At 45.8% G+C, this 14,191-nt stretch overlaps 1 protein-coding gene across 2 annotated transcripts in view; it reads right to left on the bottom strand.

The window, feature by feature from the left end:
• Nucleotides 1–14,191, bottom strand: part of STAB2 (stabilin 2) — a 174,751-nt gene that overhangs the window by 13,238 nt on the left and 147,322 nt on the right. For both annotated transcript variants that reach the window (XM_010357279.2, XM_030939845.1), the window contains exons 54-61: nt 13,861–13,917; nt 12,558–12,684; nt 10,742–10,891; nt 8,021–8,125; nt 6,595–6,702; nt 4,229–4,422; nt 2,989–3,130; nt 542–675 (exon numbers count right to left, since the gene is read on the bottom strand). In XM_010357279.2, coding sequence (XP_010355581.2) covers nt 542–675; nt 2,989–3,130; nt 4,229–4,422; nt 6,595–6,702; nt 8,021–8,125; nt 10,742–10,891; nt 12,558–12,684; nt 13,861–13,917 — 1,017 coding nt within the window. The remainder of the gene's footprint in view (nt 1–541; nt 676–2,988; nt 3,131–4,228; nt 4,423–6,594; nt 6,703–8,020; nt 8,126–10,741; nt 10,892–12,557; nt 12,685–13,860; nt 13,918–14,191) is intronic.

Raw genomic sequence — 14,191 nt, 5'->3', positions numbered from 1 at the left:
CAGCCACAGAGAGCTCCAGCTATTCCAGGGAAACTCCACAATTTTGTGGGTTCGGGGAGGTCCACCCTAGGCTTCTGGGTATTGCTGTCTTTCTGGTTTCCGGCTGTGAGGTATGCACTTCCAGTCTCTGCCTCTGCCTTGGCAGTTGAATGTCATAGTTGAAATAGACTTTTAAGAGTCAGGTCTACACTTGGATATTGGATCTGCCACCTCTTGGCTGGGTGACATCAGGCACTGTACTTAAACTTACTAAGCCTCAGTTTCCCTATCTGTAAAATGGGAATAGTAACACCTGCCCTGCCTCCAGAGATGTTGTAAGGATGGACAATAATATCAACGAAGCACCCTGCACAGTCCCTGACACATAATAGATGCAATAGATGCCCAATAAATGGACATGGTGACTGTTAGCATTGTTCCAGGAGCTACCTGCACTCCCTTGCTTGAAGGCAATAGCTCAAGTCTCCCCCATCTTAAGAAGGGGCTGCACTTCCACCCCTGCAGACTCTGTCTGCACAGAATCTCCCAACTGAGGACCCACCTTCTGGGCATAGGAGAGCTGGTTGTAGGTTGCCATGGTTGCAGCTTCATTGGCACAGGCCTCTTTGGCTTTGTCAAAGGTCAGCTTATACTGGCCCAGCGGGGAGCGTAGATGGAACACCCCAACAGTGGTATCTGGATGAGGAAGAAGAGGAATTACCCAGGGCAACCCACCAGGTTGGCAGTGTTTCCAACAATGGACTCTGAAGGACTTTCAAAACGAAGGCCAGCTATACCCCAGGTGTCTCCAGAAGCCATTTCCCCTTCAAGTTATGTTGAAGTACATCATTTAAAATACGTCTTTCTTTTCTAACTATAAAACTAGCATATGTTCATTGTAGAAATTAGGGCAACATAGAAAAGTAAAAAAATAAGCAAAAACCACCTACAATTCTATTCTCCAGAAATAATCATTACTCCATGGCTAAAATTTTGGTATATTTCCTTCTAGAATTTTACTTTATTTTTTGGTAAATTTTTAATTTGATATAATTTGACATTCTTTCAATCTTCTTTCCTATTTATTCATGTTATATATGCTATAAATGTGGTAGCATACTGCCGACATAGTTTTCATAAATCTTTTTAAAACTTAACATTAAATCATAATTATATCCTAATATTATAAAATTTCTCTAGTAACATGATTTTCTCCTCCTCCCCATACTTATAAGTGAAAAAATTTTTGTGACCTTTACAGCTATAAAAAAACACATTAAAGTGAGTTTCTGCCCAGGGCTCTGTGTGTTTTCTGACCCCTGCTGTGCCTTTTAAAAAAGTTTTAAAAATTCATTTCCCCCTAAGATACTGGAAGATTTTTATCATTGGTTCATAGCTGATATCTTTCCTAACCAAACAATTCAGTGCAGACACCAGCAATAGTTCAAGGAGCAAGTCACATTTTTATATTGTCAAGTTCATTGTATAATGCCACAAAAGGATACTTTCTTCACCAAAGAAGACTAAGTTTTTCTTGTTTGAACATATTTCAACAGCACAACGCATAAGTCAAATGATCTTGGCCATATCTGAAATGCAAACACCAATTTAACAGCTTGGAGAAGTATGGAAAAGTGTTCCATGTCTCTTTACTGAGACAACAAAATACAATGAATTTGAGTAGATGTATATCAATATATTTTATCATCATTTACTATTAGATATATATATTATTTCTAATTTTCTGTGATGTTAAATAATGTTGGGATGGGTATGCTTATCTTTATTCCATTCTCAGATTATTTCTATAGGATGGGGTCCTGGAAACAGAACCAACAGGTCTCAGTATGAGTTACTTTAAGGCTGTCTGCTGCACGCATTATCAAATCGGTTGCCAATCGTGAAGGCAGTTTGCCCTCCTGTGAACCGTGTGAGGGCAGCGCTTCCTCCTGAACGTGGGATGGTTCTGTAACTGTGCCTACAGGGAAAGCTGAGTCATTTTCCCAAGCTAACGGTAACCACACAGCTTCAACAGAAGGGAGGTCCAACGTGATGCACAGTCACTTAGTATCACTGCCAATATTTTCTTGGCATTCATAAGAAAACAGAAGAGAAAAGCCCGTGGGAGAAGCTGGACCACACTCTATGAGCTGGGTAGATTTCCACCTGGAAGTGGGCTTTGGGAACAGGTGGGACTGGCTGAATGAATTGTGTCTTAAAGAAAAAAACCAAGCTCTTCTTGACTTCACAGTCCCAGAGGCAAATAAATTCCAAATCAGCTGGTTCCAACTGAATTTTTGTCCCCATCCCAAGTAGCAACTGTCCATAAAATCTTTCTGCTTGGAAGGGCCCCTGTACCTAGACCATAGACTATCCCCAACCAAGCTTTCAAACCTCTCATCACCTTCCCTCCCCAGCTGCTTTCACCCAGCACCACCTTGATCATTTTCTCCTGGCCATGCTGTCCCTGCCAGCAGAAATGCCTTACCAGCTCCTCTATGTTTAGCCCAATTCAAGCCTCCAGGAAGTCTCCACCAGAGTCCACATCTGTCAAACAAACCCAGCCCTGGAGAGATCCAGTACATACTGATCAGCTGTAAAGCCCAGTGCCCTGAGTCACTTTCTGAACCACTGAAGTCCCTCTGCCTTGGCTAGGGACTACATTTGTGGGTCCTTTCTGGCCTCCTCCACTGGGTTTCAAGATGTCCTATTGCCCATGCCTCTGCACTTGTATGGCTTTTCACTTTCCTCAGTCTCCCAAGTAGCTGGGATTACAGGTGCACGCCACCACACCCAGTTAATTTTTTGTGTTTTTAGTAGAGATGGGGTTTCATCATGTTGGCCGGGCTGGTCTTGAACTCCTGACCTCAAGTGATCCATCTGCCTCGGCCTCCCAAAGTGTTGGAATTACAGGCTTGAGCCACCATGCTTGGCCTGTTTTGTTTTTCTTCTTTCCCTTGAGGGTCCCTTCCCCACACCTGAAGAGAAGGGTGGTTTGGTCACACTGACCCTGGAAATGGAGGTCGACACATTTGGCATCCGCATGGCACTGCCCGTTGTCCTGTAAGCAGCGGTCAATGGGCAGCTGCTCCGGCTCACAGTTCAGCCCATCTCCCACATAGTGACTTTTACACTCACACTTGTGCTTGCCCTGTGGAGGGAGAGTGGGAAGAGATGAAAAAGTTCCTTCTCTAAGACCCCAGGATGCCCAAGTGCCCATGGGACCAATGTCCAGCCTAGGAGGTGTTCAGATGGACCAAGAGAACATGCCTCTCCTGTCCAGTGGGAATAACTGCTATGTCCTGCTTTTATCCAGGCTTATGATGAAACCTCATCCTTTACATCTCAGTTCAAATGTGGTTTCCTCAGAGATAGCCTCCCTGACCACCCCACATAAGTAGCTTTTCCATTCTCTTCTATCACATTGGCCTGATTTATGTTCTTCACAGGGCTTCTCGTGTTCTCTGAAAAAATTCCGTGCATTTGTTTCTGTACCGTGCATTGCCCCCACTCTCTACTTGTGCACGAGCTCCGGGAAAGCAGGGACTCTGTCTTTTTGTTATAACCCTGGGACCTGCAAGAGCATATAGCAGATGCATAATGACCACTGGTTGAATCAATGAATGATCTCCTTTAATCCCCACAACAACTCTATGATGTCTGCATTATTATGAGGCCCACTTTACAAATGAGAAAACTGGGGCCCAGAGAGTAATTAGCCACCTCCAGGTCACACAGCTTGTCAGTCCAGGAGGTAAGACGCAAAGGCAGTCTGACTCTAGAACCACATTTGTAACCAGCAACGGACATTATCTTGCATCATCTTTTCTGCACTTGTCCTGCCACATCTTACCAGCTGTTTGTTTTTAATAAGCCTTTTATTTAGAATAGTTTTAGATGGATAGAAGGGTGGCTAAGAGAGAACTCTCCTAGACTCTCCACCTGGTTTCCCCTGACGTCCAACATAACTATAGTACATTCATCAGAGCTAAGAAATTAATGTTGATACATTACTATTAACTAAGCAATACACTTAAGAATTTCACCAGCTTTTCCATGGACGCCCTTTTTCTACCTAGGGGACCACCTTGCATTTAGCCCAATGACTTTTAACAACAAACAGACTGTGCTAGAAAAAATGTTTAGGAAGACTCCAGGAGATAAGCAGAGTACAACAGGAGGTGGAAAGGCAAGGAGGAGCGAAGCCCAAGGGGCTGCTCCCAAATTTCCCTGGGAAAGAGCGACTCACCGGGCCTGTCATCTTACAGGTGGCGTGCTCGTGACACCCTCCATTAAGGCCGTCTGCACAGGGGTCTATCTCTGTGCAGCTGAGCCCGTCCCCTTTGTATCCCTTTTGGCAGCTGCAGGAGACCTTCGTGCCCTTCTGGGAGCATCTGGCCACCTTTGCACAGCCCCCGTTGTCCTGTTTGCAGAAATCCACGACTGCAAGAGCAGAGGAGAGAGGGCTCAACTTACCACCTTCTGTGGAACCAGGGCTTCAGGTCAGGGCATGGGTCACCACAGCACTAGTGGTGCTGGGTGGGTAAATGGGCCCCTACGTGTTCGTGCCTTCTCTCCCCATGCCCTGTGGCTTCTATGCTGGCCTCTGCAACATGAATATTTTTGTGACACCCTCGTAGATGAAGCCTGAGGACATCTGTCCACTTCTGCCCCCTTTGTCATATACCTCCAGGCTTGAATTTGGTATTAGTTTTCAGAATAAATTTGGATTTTTCATGTTAGGACAGTGTGTGTGTGTGTGTGTGTGTGGTGTAGAGTTAGTGCAATATTGAGCACCCTATGAGATAGACATTGTTATCCCCATTCTATAGATGAACAAACTGAGACTCAGCTTAACTGATCTGACAAAGGTAAAACAGCTAGAATGTGGCCCGGCTGAAGATTTAAACCCAAGTTGGTTTGGCTCCAAAGTCCATGCTTTCCTCACTGTGCTACCTCTTAGAACTTTTGTTTCCATGATCCCCCAAATATCGACCCAATAATAGATTAGCTCCAGCCTCAGGAGTAGCTGAAAAGCCATCTGTACTTATACAGCCACTTGAGACCCTGGAAGAATAAATACAAGGACAAGAAGCCTCATTCTAAGGATGGGAGGGTGGGAAAAGAGAATCTAGGTCTTTGTTGCCCTTGTTGAATGCTGACTCACTTCTGGAATGCCTTGTAGCTGAATAAAGAACAGGTATAGCAAGATCTAATTTTTGTAAAGAAAGTATATATCTCTATGTGAATATCTATCCACAAAAAATATTAGAAAGTACATGTGACTGAGACTGCTAATTTTCCCTCAATACCTAGTTTCTGTTTTCTTCTTCTGCTGCTGCTTCTTTTTTTGAGACAGTCTTGTTCTGTTGCCCAGGCTACAGTAGAGTGGCCTGATCTCAGCTCACTGCAACCTCTACCTCCTGGGTTCAAGTGATTCTCCTGCCTCAGCCTCCCAAGTAGCAGGGATTACAGGCACCTGCCCCCATACCTGGCTAATTTTTGTAGTTTTAGTAGAGACGGGGTTTCACCATGTTGGCCAGGCTGGTTTCAAACTCCTGACCTCAAGTGATCTGCCCACCTCGGCCTCCCAAAGTGCTAGGATTACAGGCATGAACCACTGAGCCCGGCCTAGTCTCTTTTTTTCTATAATAATAGATTCTCAGGTGGGCTCATGGTTGCCCAATAAAAGACTACATTACCCAGGTTCCCTTGTAGCTAGGCATGACCTATGATGAGATTCCAGCCAATGGGATGGGAGCAGATGTGATTTTAACAATTCCTAGTTTGTATTCTTAAAGGGAAGGAGGTTTGCCTCCTTCCTCTCCTTCCGTCTTGCTGTCCAGGCTGGGCTTATGGTATTAGCCACCTCAGGTGAGGTGAGTGAATGATGGCAGAGCCACAAGATAAAATGAGTTCAGGCCCCCAAATGACCTTTCAGAGTGAAACTGTGTTAGCCCTGGATACCTCCAACCTGTTATATGAGACAATAGGAAACATCTACCTTATTTATGCCGCCGTTCGTTTAGGTCTCTGTATGGCTGAACCTATATCCTAACTACTACAGATGGATACTGCAATGTTCACAGTGATTCTCACCTAGTGGTGAGAGTATGTTTAGGTTTAACTTAAAAAAAAGTGTTGTGTATTTTCTGATTTTTTTGAAGGCTGGATTACTTGTAGAGTTAGAAAAACACTCTAAAGTTAGCCGGGCATGGTGGCGCATGCCTGTAATCTCAGCTACTTGGGAGGCTGAGGCAAGAGAATCACTTGAACCTGGAAGGCAGAGGTTGCAGTGAGCCAAGATTGCACCACTGCACCCCAACCTGGGCGACAGGAGTGAAAGTCCATCTCAAAAAAAAAAAAAAAAAAAAAAAAAAAAATCTAAAGTAAAGTGCATTCCAGTTTGCAAAACAATTTTGAAACTCTGACCTAGAGGGTGAGCAGATCAAGCATGAGCACATCCATTAAAGAAACTGAGTCATGGAGAGGGTAGGTGCTGCTGAAGTGGCCCAGACAGGAAGGAGTGCTAGGATGAAGCCCAGGCACTGTGAGCCAGTCCTGCTCCTCTCCCACACCATGCTGCTATTTCACCTGTGCACAAAGGTGGCTTACCTGTGCATGTGATTCCATCACCTTCATAATCCAGGTTACACTCACACGTGTTGTTCTCCTTACAGGTGGCATGAGGAGAACAAGGAGGCGTACACACTGCAGGCAAAACTGCAAAGAAAGGGGCCACTTTCATTCTGCACCCATGGTGTGAAGAGTTAACACCCACCTAAGGAGATTTCCCAAGACTCATTCTAGACGACCACTGTGTTCATAAGTGCCCCTGTACAGCAGGAAAATGGGGTGGTTTGCTAAGGCCTTTTCTAGTCGTGGAGATTCTGGGATTCTAGAATTACTCTTTTATAGTAAGACATGATCTCTGCAATGTCATTGAGATTTATATGAGAAAAAATGTTCTTTAGGAGCTATCAACTAAAACTTTATACCACAAAACGTATCTGCCAAGGAATGAACTTGGCAGATTAGCTCTCTGGTCCTAAGATTAGAGGGTTCCAGATGGAGATGGTTAAATTGGAGGAGAAATTCCACGGCCTTCTGAGGGTACCACTGAGCTACGGAGAAGTCTGGAGCTTTGGTATTGGCTAGGGCTGCAGTGCATGTAGGCAGCAGGAGGCCATGTGGTGCTTAGGGGAGAAGGCAGGAGGAACAGGGAGCAGGAGGAACTCAAGTTAGCCATACTGCTGCAACCCACGAAACTTCCGGCTGCTAAAGCCCACAGAAAGGGTCTCGCCATGCCCTCTGACCCCAAGGGAGGATTAAATGACAGTCATTCACATGGATAACTCAACGAGCCCATTTCAGATCTACCAGAACACAGGGCTTCCGGTATAAAGGAGACTTCAGAATACTGACCACTTAGTACGGATCGAGCTATGACAATGATTATAATGGTGAGCGTGATAATGGCAGCTGCTTGTTTTGAGCATCTGCATACACTGGGAACTTCAAAACCATGCTTGCTGACCGTCCCAGCAATCCTTTCCCTGCAGAATGTGTAGCATGGAGTTCTTTTGAAGGATAAGCAAGTCAAGGCTCAGCGAGTGCGGTTATCTAAGGCCATTCATCTAGTAAGTAGCAGAACCAGGGGTCAGACCCTGGTCTTGGGCCTTCAAAGTGATTTCCATGAAACCACTGTGCCTCTGTGTCAGTACCCATCTGGGCCCCAAACCCACCAGGACGAGGCACATTCCTTGCCTGAACCTGGGATTCTGTGCTTGAGGTGAGTCCTATAATCATACAGGATGCCGTGCTGGTTTCATAGGTTTGAGTTCAATCTTTTCATCTAGTTTTACAGCAAGTCTCCATCCTCCTGAGGTCCAGGGCTACAGATGCAAATCATCTTTTACCACGTGGACCTGCTTTGTCACTTTTTTCAGATGTCACTCAGACTCCCAACCTCACTTGTATGCTCTTGGCAGTGTCCACTGCAGCCCTGGGCTGCCAGCAGCTGACCACTCCCATGACAGACCTGCCTGAGTGTCACACGAGGGGCCTGTCCACCCCGTTTCACAGAGGCACTGTCCGGAGCCCGTGATGCCATCATCGCACTGTCCGTGGTCCGAGCAGCCACAGGCTGTAAACAAATTAGGATATGATCAGTCATCAGGGGTTAAGACCCAATCCACCAGCTCCATGACCGCTGGCTGGCTGTGCATTTTTAGTTGTGGGAGGAATCATGCTTACATCATAGTCATTCATTCATTCATTGAAACATCTAAAAAATAACTTATTCAAGGACTGTTACAGGCCAGGCACTGCTAAGCGATAAGGTTACAGGGAAAAACATAGTAGAGAAGGTCCCTGTTCTCATGCTGCTTACAGTCTCAGAGGGCCCAGCTGTTGAACATGGAATTATAAATGAGATGAATGTTAAAATCACAGTAGTGAGTGCCAGGTGATATGCAATGAACATTTAGGGAGATCATCTCATCTCCATCTTCCTGATGGAGAAATCTATTTAAAAGTAAAATTCTGGCTGGGTGTGGTGGCTCATGCCTGTCTGTAATCCCAGCACTTTGGGAGGCTGAGGTGGGAGGATTGCTTCAGGCCAGAAGTTCAAGACCAGCCTGGGCAACGTGGTGCAACCCCGTATCTACAAAAAAGCAACAACAAACAAAAATTAGCCCGGTGTCGTGGTACATGCCTTTAGTCCCAGCTACTTGGGAGGCTTGAACCCAAGATGTTGAGGTTACAGTAAGCTGTGATCACACCACTGTACACCAGCCTGGGTAACAGAGTGAGACTCTGTCTTTAAAAAAAAAAAAAAAAAAAAGTAAAATTCTGGCCACGTGCAGTGGATCATGCCTGTAATCCCAGTGCTTTGGGAGGCTGAAGCAGGAGGACTGCTTGAGGTCAGGAGTTTCAGACCAGCCTGGGGAATATAGGGAGACACAATCTCTACAAAAAATTTAAAAAATAAAAAATTAGTTGGGTATGGTGGCACATGCTTGTAGTCCTAACTACTCAGAAGGCTGAGGTGGGAGGACTGCTTGAGCCCAGGAGGTTGAGGCTGCAGTGAGCCATAATCCCACCACTGTATTTCAGCCTGGGTGATAGAGTGAGATTTTGTCCCCGGCAAAAAAGTAACATTAAATGATATATCTCGATTCCACCACTTCTCACCACCTCCAGCACTACCGTGCTAGCACAAGTCACCATTAGTGCTGGCCGAGATTGTTGCATCATTTTCTCCAAGGGGCCCTGCTTCTGTGCCTGTTCTCCTATAGATACCCTCCCCAGAGCCATCCCTTCTAATCTCTTCACAACACCCCTCTGTTCCCAACACTTCGCTGGCCTCCTGTCACACACAGAGCTAAAGATTTTTCATTGGCCAAGAAGATCTGGCCCCTGGTGACCTTCAGATTGCATTCTCTTCCTCTCTTCCTCCTCTGTGCCCACTCCACTCAGCCACCCTGGTCTTCTTGCTCTTCCGTGCACACCAAGCTGGCTCCTGCCCCAGGGCCTTTGCACTTGCCCCAGGGCCTTTGCACTTGCTCATCTCGCCTTGAGGAAAGCTGTTCCTCTGGTCTGCACTGTCCACTAGTTACACGTAGCCATTTAAATTTAATTAAACATTTGGTTCCTCAGCCACACGTTTTGCGTGCTTGATAGCCACATGTGGCTAGTGGCTACCATACTGGCCAGTGGAGTCATGGAGTCTTTCCTGCACTGCTGAAAGTTTGATTGGCCTGCTCTTCATATCTCATACCTGGCCCCCTTGTGTCTGTTAGGTCTCTACTCAAATATTCCCTACGTGAGGTGTCTTCTAAAACAATGTCTCCTTTCATCCTTCACCTTTCTACCTGCTTCTTTGCTTTTATCCTTCATAACGATGTTTTAGAAAACTTTGTTTCTGTAAGCCTTTTGAGAGCTGGAATTTTGTCCCTGTCAGCCCCCAAACCACAAATCCCTAGACATTAGAAATATTCGGCCAGGTGCGGTGGCTCATACCTATAATCCCAGCACTGCTGGGAGGCTGAGGCGGGTGGATCACCTGAGGTCGGGAGTCTGAGACTAGCCTGACCAACATGGAGAAACTCCATCTCTACCAAAAATACAAAATTAGCCAGGTGTGGTGGCACATGCCTGTAATCCCAGCTACTCAGGAAGCTGAGGCAGGAGAATCGCTTGAACCTGGGAGGCAGAGGTTGTAGTGAGCTGAGATCACACCATTGCACTCCAGCCTGGGCAACAAGAGCAAAACTGTCTCAAAAAAAGAAAGAAAAAAAATTGCTGGCTCTTGAACAAATCTATTAAGCGCTTTGTACCTTGGTTTCTTTATCTGCTAATTACAGATAATAACAGTACCTATCTCAAAGGGCGGTTAAGTGGATTGAATTGTAAAACATATGTGGCTGGCACATAGTAGGCACTTAATCAATGTCGGCATTCAATATTAGTAAGGACTCAGTAAATCCACGTTGGTTGAATGATTGAATGAACATTATTCAGCCACATCGTGCCTTGGTGGCTGCTGGGGACAAGTTTCACTTCTAGAGGCAAAGCTTTTTCAGTGGAAACTGGGAATACATCCAAGGAGGAAATAAGCACATAGGGCAGGCAGATGGGAGGGGTGTGGCTGGGAGAAAGGACAAGAAGGATGCCTCCAGGTCAGGCAGATGGCGTGGACAAGGACAGGGAGCACACAGTTAAAAAACAAGCTCTAGCACAGGGAAGCGGTGCCACATACGCAGACAATCAGGCCCGAATCTCCCCGGCCAGCACATCTCACAAGCCGTCCCGTTGAAGCCGGTGTTGCATTTACACTCTCCGGTGGCTGAGTACTGATCAAGGCAGACACCCCGGTTATTACACGGGGCATCTGGTCCTCCAGGGCAGGCTGGAAGAGATGAAACAGCGGTGACTCAACAGTCTCCCAAAGCCAGAGCAGCTCAGCGCCTTTGTAAATGTGCTGCGGCATCTGACCTCTGTTAGCCCAGAGGGAACATGGCCCTCAGTGTCAGTGGATATTTAGGGCAAGTCACTGGCCTATGGGACATGAACTTTATGGTATCTGATATGATTCCGTCTTGGCAGGGTGATACTCTGAACCGTGCACTGTATTTGGGGGCTTGTGCATTGGATTTGAGGATATCCGGGCTGAGTAATGAACTTGCTCTGAGCTTTTGTTTTCTTAGCTCTAAATGATGATGATAATAATAATGATATAGTGTCTGCTTGACCTATACCACATTGCTATTGTGAAGATCAAAAGAGGCATTATAACTGAGAACAGTTTGAAAAGATAAAGCCCTGAACGAATATTAGAATGATACTTATTTTCATGAATGGTCCACACTTTAGTGATGGAGGGTGGAGCTGGGTGGTCACGGGGGTTCTCAACCCAGAGTATTCTCAATGACATTATGATGCATGGAGTATGCATGCTAGTAAAAATCATGGCTGCCAGAGACAGACCAGCAGGACCTTGGGTTTACTTCTTATCTTCTCTGTGCCTCTATTTTCTCATTTACAAAATGGGGACAACAGGCCAGGCATGGCGGCTCACGCCTGTAATCCCAGCACTTTGGGAGGCCGAGGTGGATGGATTGCTTGAGCTCAGGAGTTCAAGACCAGCCTGGGCAACATGGTGAAACCCCGGCTCTACAAAAAATACAAAAAAATTAGCTGAGTCTGGTAGCATGGGACTACAGTCTGCCTGTAGTCCCAGCTACTTGAGAGGCTGAGGTGGGAGGATCGCTTGAGCCCAGAAGGTTGAGACTGTAGTGAGCTGTGGTCCTGCCACTATACTCCAGCTTCGGTAACAGAGTGAGACCCCCTCTCAAAAAGTCAGTGGGGAGGGGAAGACAACAACAGAACCTACTCCCTAGGGGTTGTTGCCCAGATTAAATGTTTTGATATGTATGGGGAAAAAGCATTCAATAAAACTCAACAAATGTGCCTACTTAGAACAACATGTGGCAGATAAGTGCTTTTGAGGCATTTGTGATGCTGCAGCTGTTGATGTATTGTTGGCTAGAAGTTAACACGGGGGTTCCAGAATGGGCCCAAATATGCTTTGGCAAGGAGCCCTTTCCTGATGAGGTAACAGAGGGAGCCAATGCTATACATCCTCTACAAGGGACAGGGGTGGGCTCGGGAAATTATGGCCCATACGTACTGTGTCAGTACATCACCTGCCAAGGGAGAATCATATCAAATGCATTTAAACATGCTTATCAATATCATGGATATCATGTTGCACAGCATCAAAAATGAGATATAGTGTCTTTAGCACCATCAGAAATGTCTGCGCTCTAATATCAAGGAAAAAAGCCGACACACAATTACAATATATGCACAGTAGGATCTCAACTTGATAAAAAAAAGTATGCCAAACAAAGTAGAAGGAATGACACACAACTCTTCAGAGTTTTGGGGCCTGGGAATCATCACTGGCAGTGTTTCCCCCATCTCCCTATAATTTTGGTACGTTCAAAGACTGGACAATGAGCAGGAGCCTATTACCACTTTTAGAGTCGCGAGGCGGGAAGAGGCACCCTCACCCTGACAGTCTCGCCCGAAGTAGCCCTTGCAGCACCTGGGGATCTGTATCACCAGGCTGCACCGCTCCCGGCAGCCTTCCAGGTTCCTCTTGAAGGGCAGGTTGTAGAGACACTTCTGCTTCTCACCCTAAGGAAAGAGAGTGGACCATCCCTTCACTTACCACCGCAGGGACTGGGGCTCTGGGGCTCTAGTCTGTGCCCTCGTGGAGGATCCTAGGTACTGCTCAAATGAAAAATGGGACTTCCAATGTGAGCCAACTTTTTTTCTAAGGCAGTATTTTTCCTATGGGAGTCAACAGGCCAATGGCAGAAACATGCGGATGGGGGAGGGAGTAGATCTAGGGTCCGTGGGAAGATTTCTCCCCAGTCTCAAGGGGAAGAACTTTCAGACCCGTAGAGTGCTCTGCAAGTGGCATGGTTGCCTGGGGAGGGAGTGGGAAGGAGGTAGCTTCCTGTCATGGAAGGGGTGGGTGTGGGGCAAGGCTCCCAAATTGTAGGCAGGGAGGGTATGAATTAGATTTTGTTTTGTAGAGATATTTTTGTTATAGGTTTTACTAGTAGACTAGGAAGAGCTTGACTTTGGAATAAGTAATACAAAACAGCATTTAATGAGCACTTACTATGTGCCAGGCACTTAAGTATACCCACATTTTTAAAATTTACTTTTCCTAATAGCTGCACAGAGTCCATTATTAGCTCCATTTTACAGAGGCAAACCTGACAGGTCATAGGATTTGTCAAAGATTATGGAATTTGACCCCATACCTGTGGACTCCAAATTTCATTGACTTAACCATTACTCTCCATTGCTCTCTGGACTTTCATCCTATCTTTGCTCCTTACTAGCTGTGTGGCCTTGGGCTGATTGCTTACCCTTTCTGAGACCCATTTTTCTCATAAGTAAAGTGTAGATAATAATAGCTTCCTTTGAGTATTATAAAGAGGGACAGAGCAATGAGTATATAAAGGCCCAGTACACAGCCTGGGACATGGACAGCAGCCAACAAAATGCAGCTATTTTCATAATCATAATTATCTTCTAAGTCCTTCTAGGTCTACCATCCGATGACTTTTCTAGACAGTTCCTAGAACGTGGGTTGACAGGTGGCCTGGGCTGAGAATATCTATCTTACTCCACTGGTTTTGTTGTTGAAAGAATGACATAAATTACATTTATGCAACATAAGTGCACGCACACACACGCGCGCGCATGCACACACACACACACACACACACACACACACACACACACAATGAAACAGACCTATGGCTCTCCAAACGTTATCATTGCATTCTTAATTACCTTTGGTTTACTCCACCTTGGGCAGCTGGGAGTATTGACACAGCTCCCACATTCCCCCTAGTATGCAAGAAAAGAAACACTTGAAAATCAAAAATATCAGAAAACACAAGGAAATGTTCCTGATTAATACCTGGATGGATTAAGGGCTTAATTTTGATTAAGACTCTGGCTATGATCAGGAATATGAAAACAGGCCAGGCATGGTGGCTGACACCTATAATCCTAGCACTTTGGGAGGCCAAGGCAGGAGAATCGCTTGAGGCGAGGAGTTTGAGACCAGCCTAGGCAACAAAGAAAGACTCCGTCTGTAAAAAAAAAAAAATTAGCCAGG

Source organism: Rhinopithecus roxellana, chromosome 10 (genome assembly GCF_007565055.1).
Source record: "Rhinopithecus roxellana isolate Shanxi Qingling chromosome 10, ASM756505v1, whole genome shotgun sequence".
NCBI lineage: Eukaryota > Metazoa > Chordata > Mammalia > Primates > Cercopithecidae > Rhinopithecus > Rhinopithecus roxellana.
Note: the sequence above shows the minus strand (reverse complement) of the source record. Positions and strands in the feature narration are given on the sequence as shown.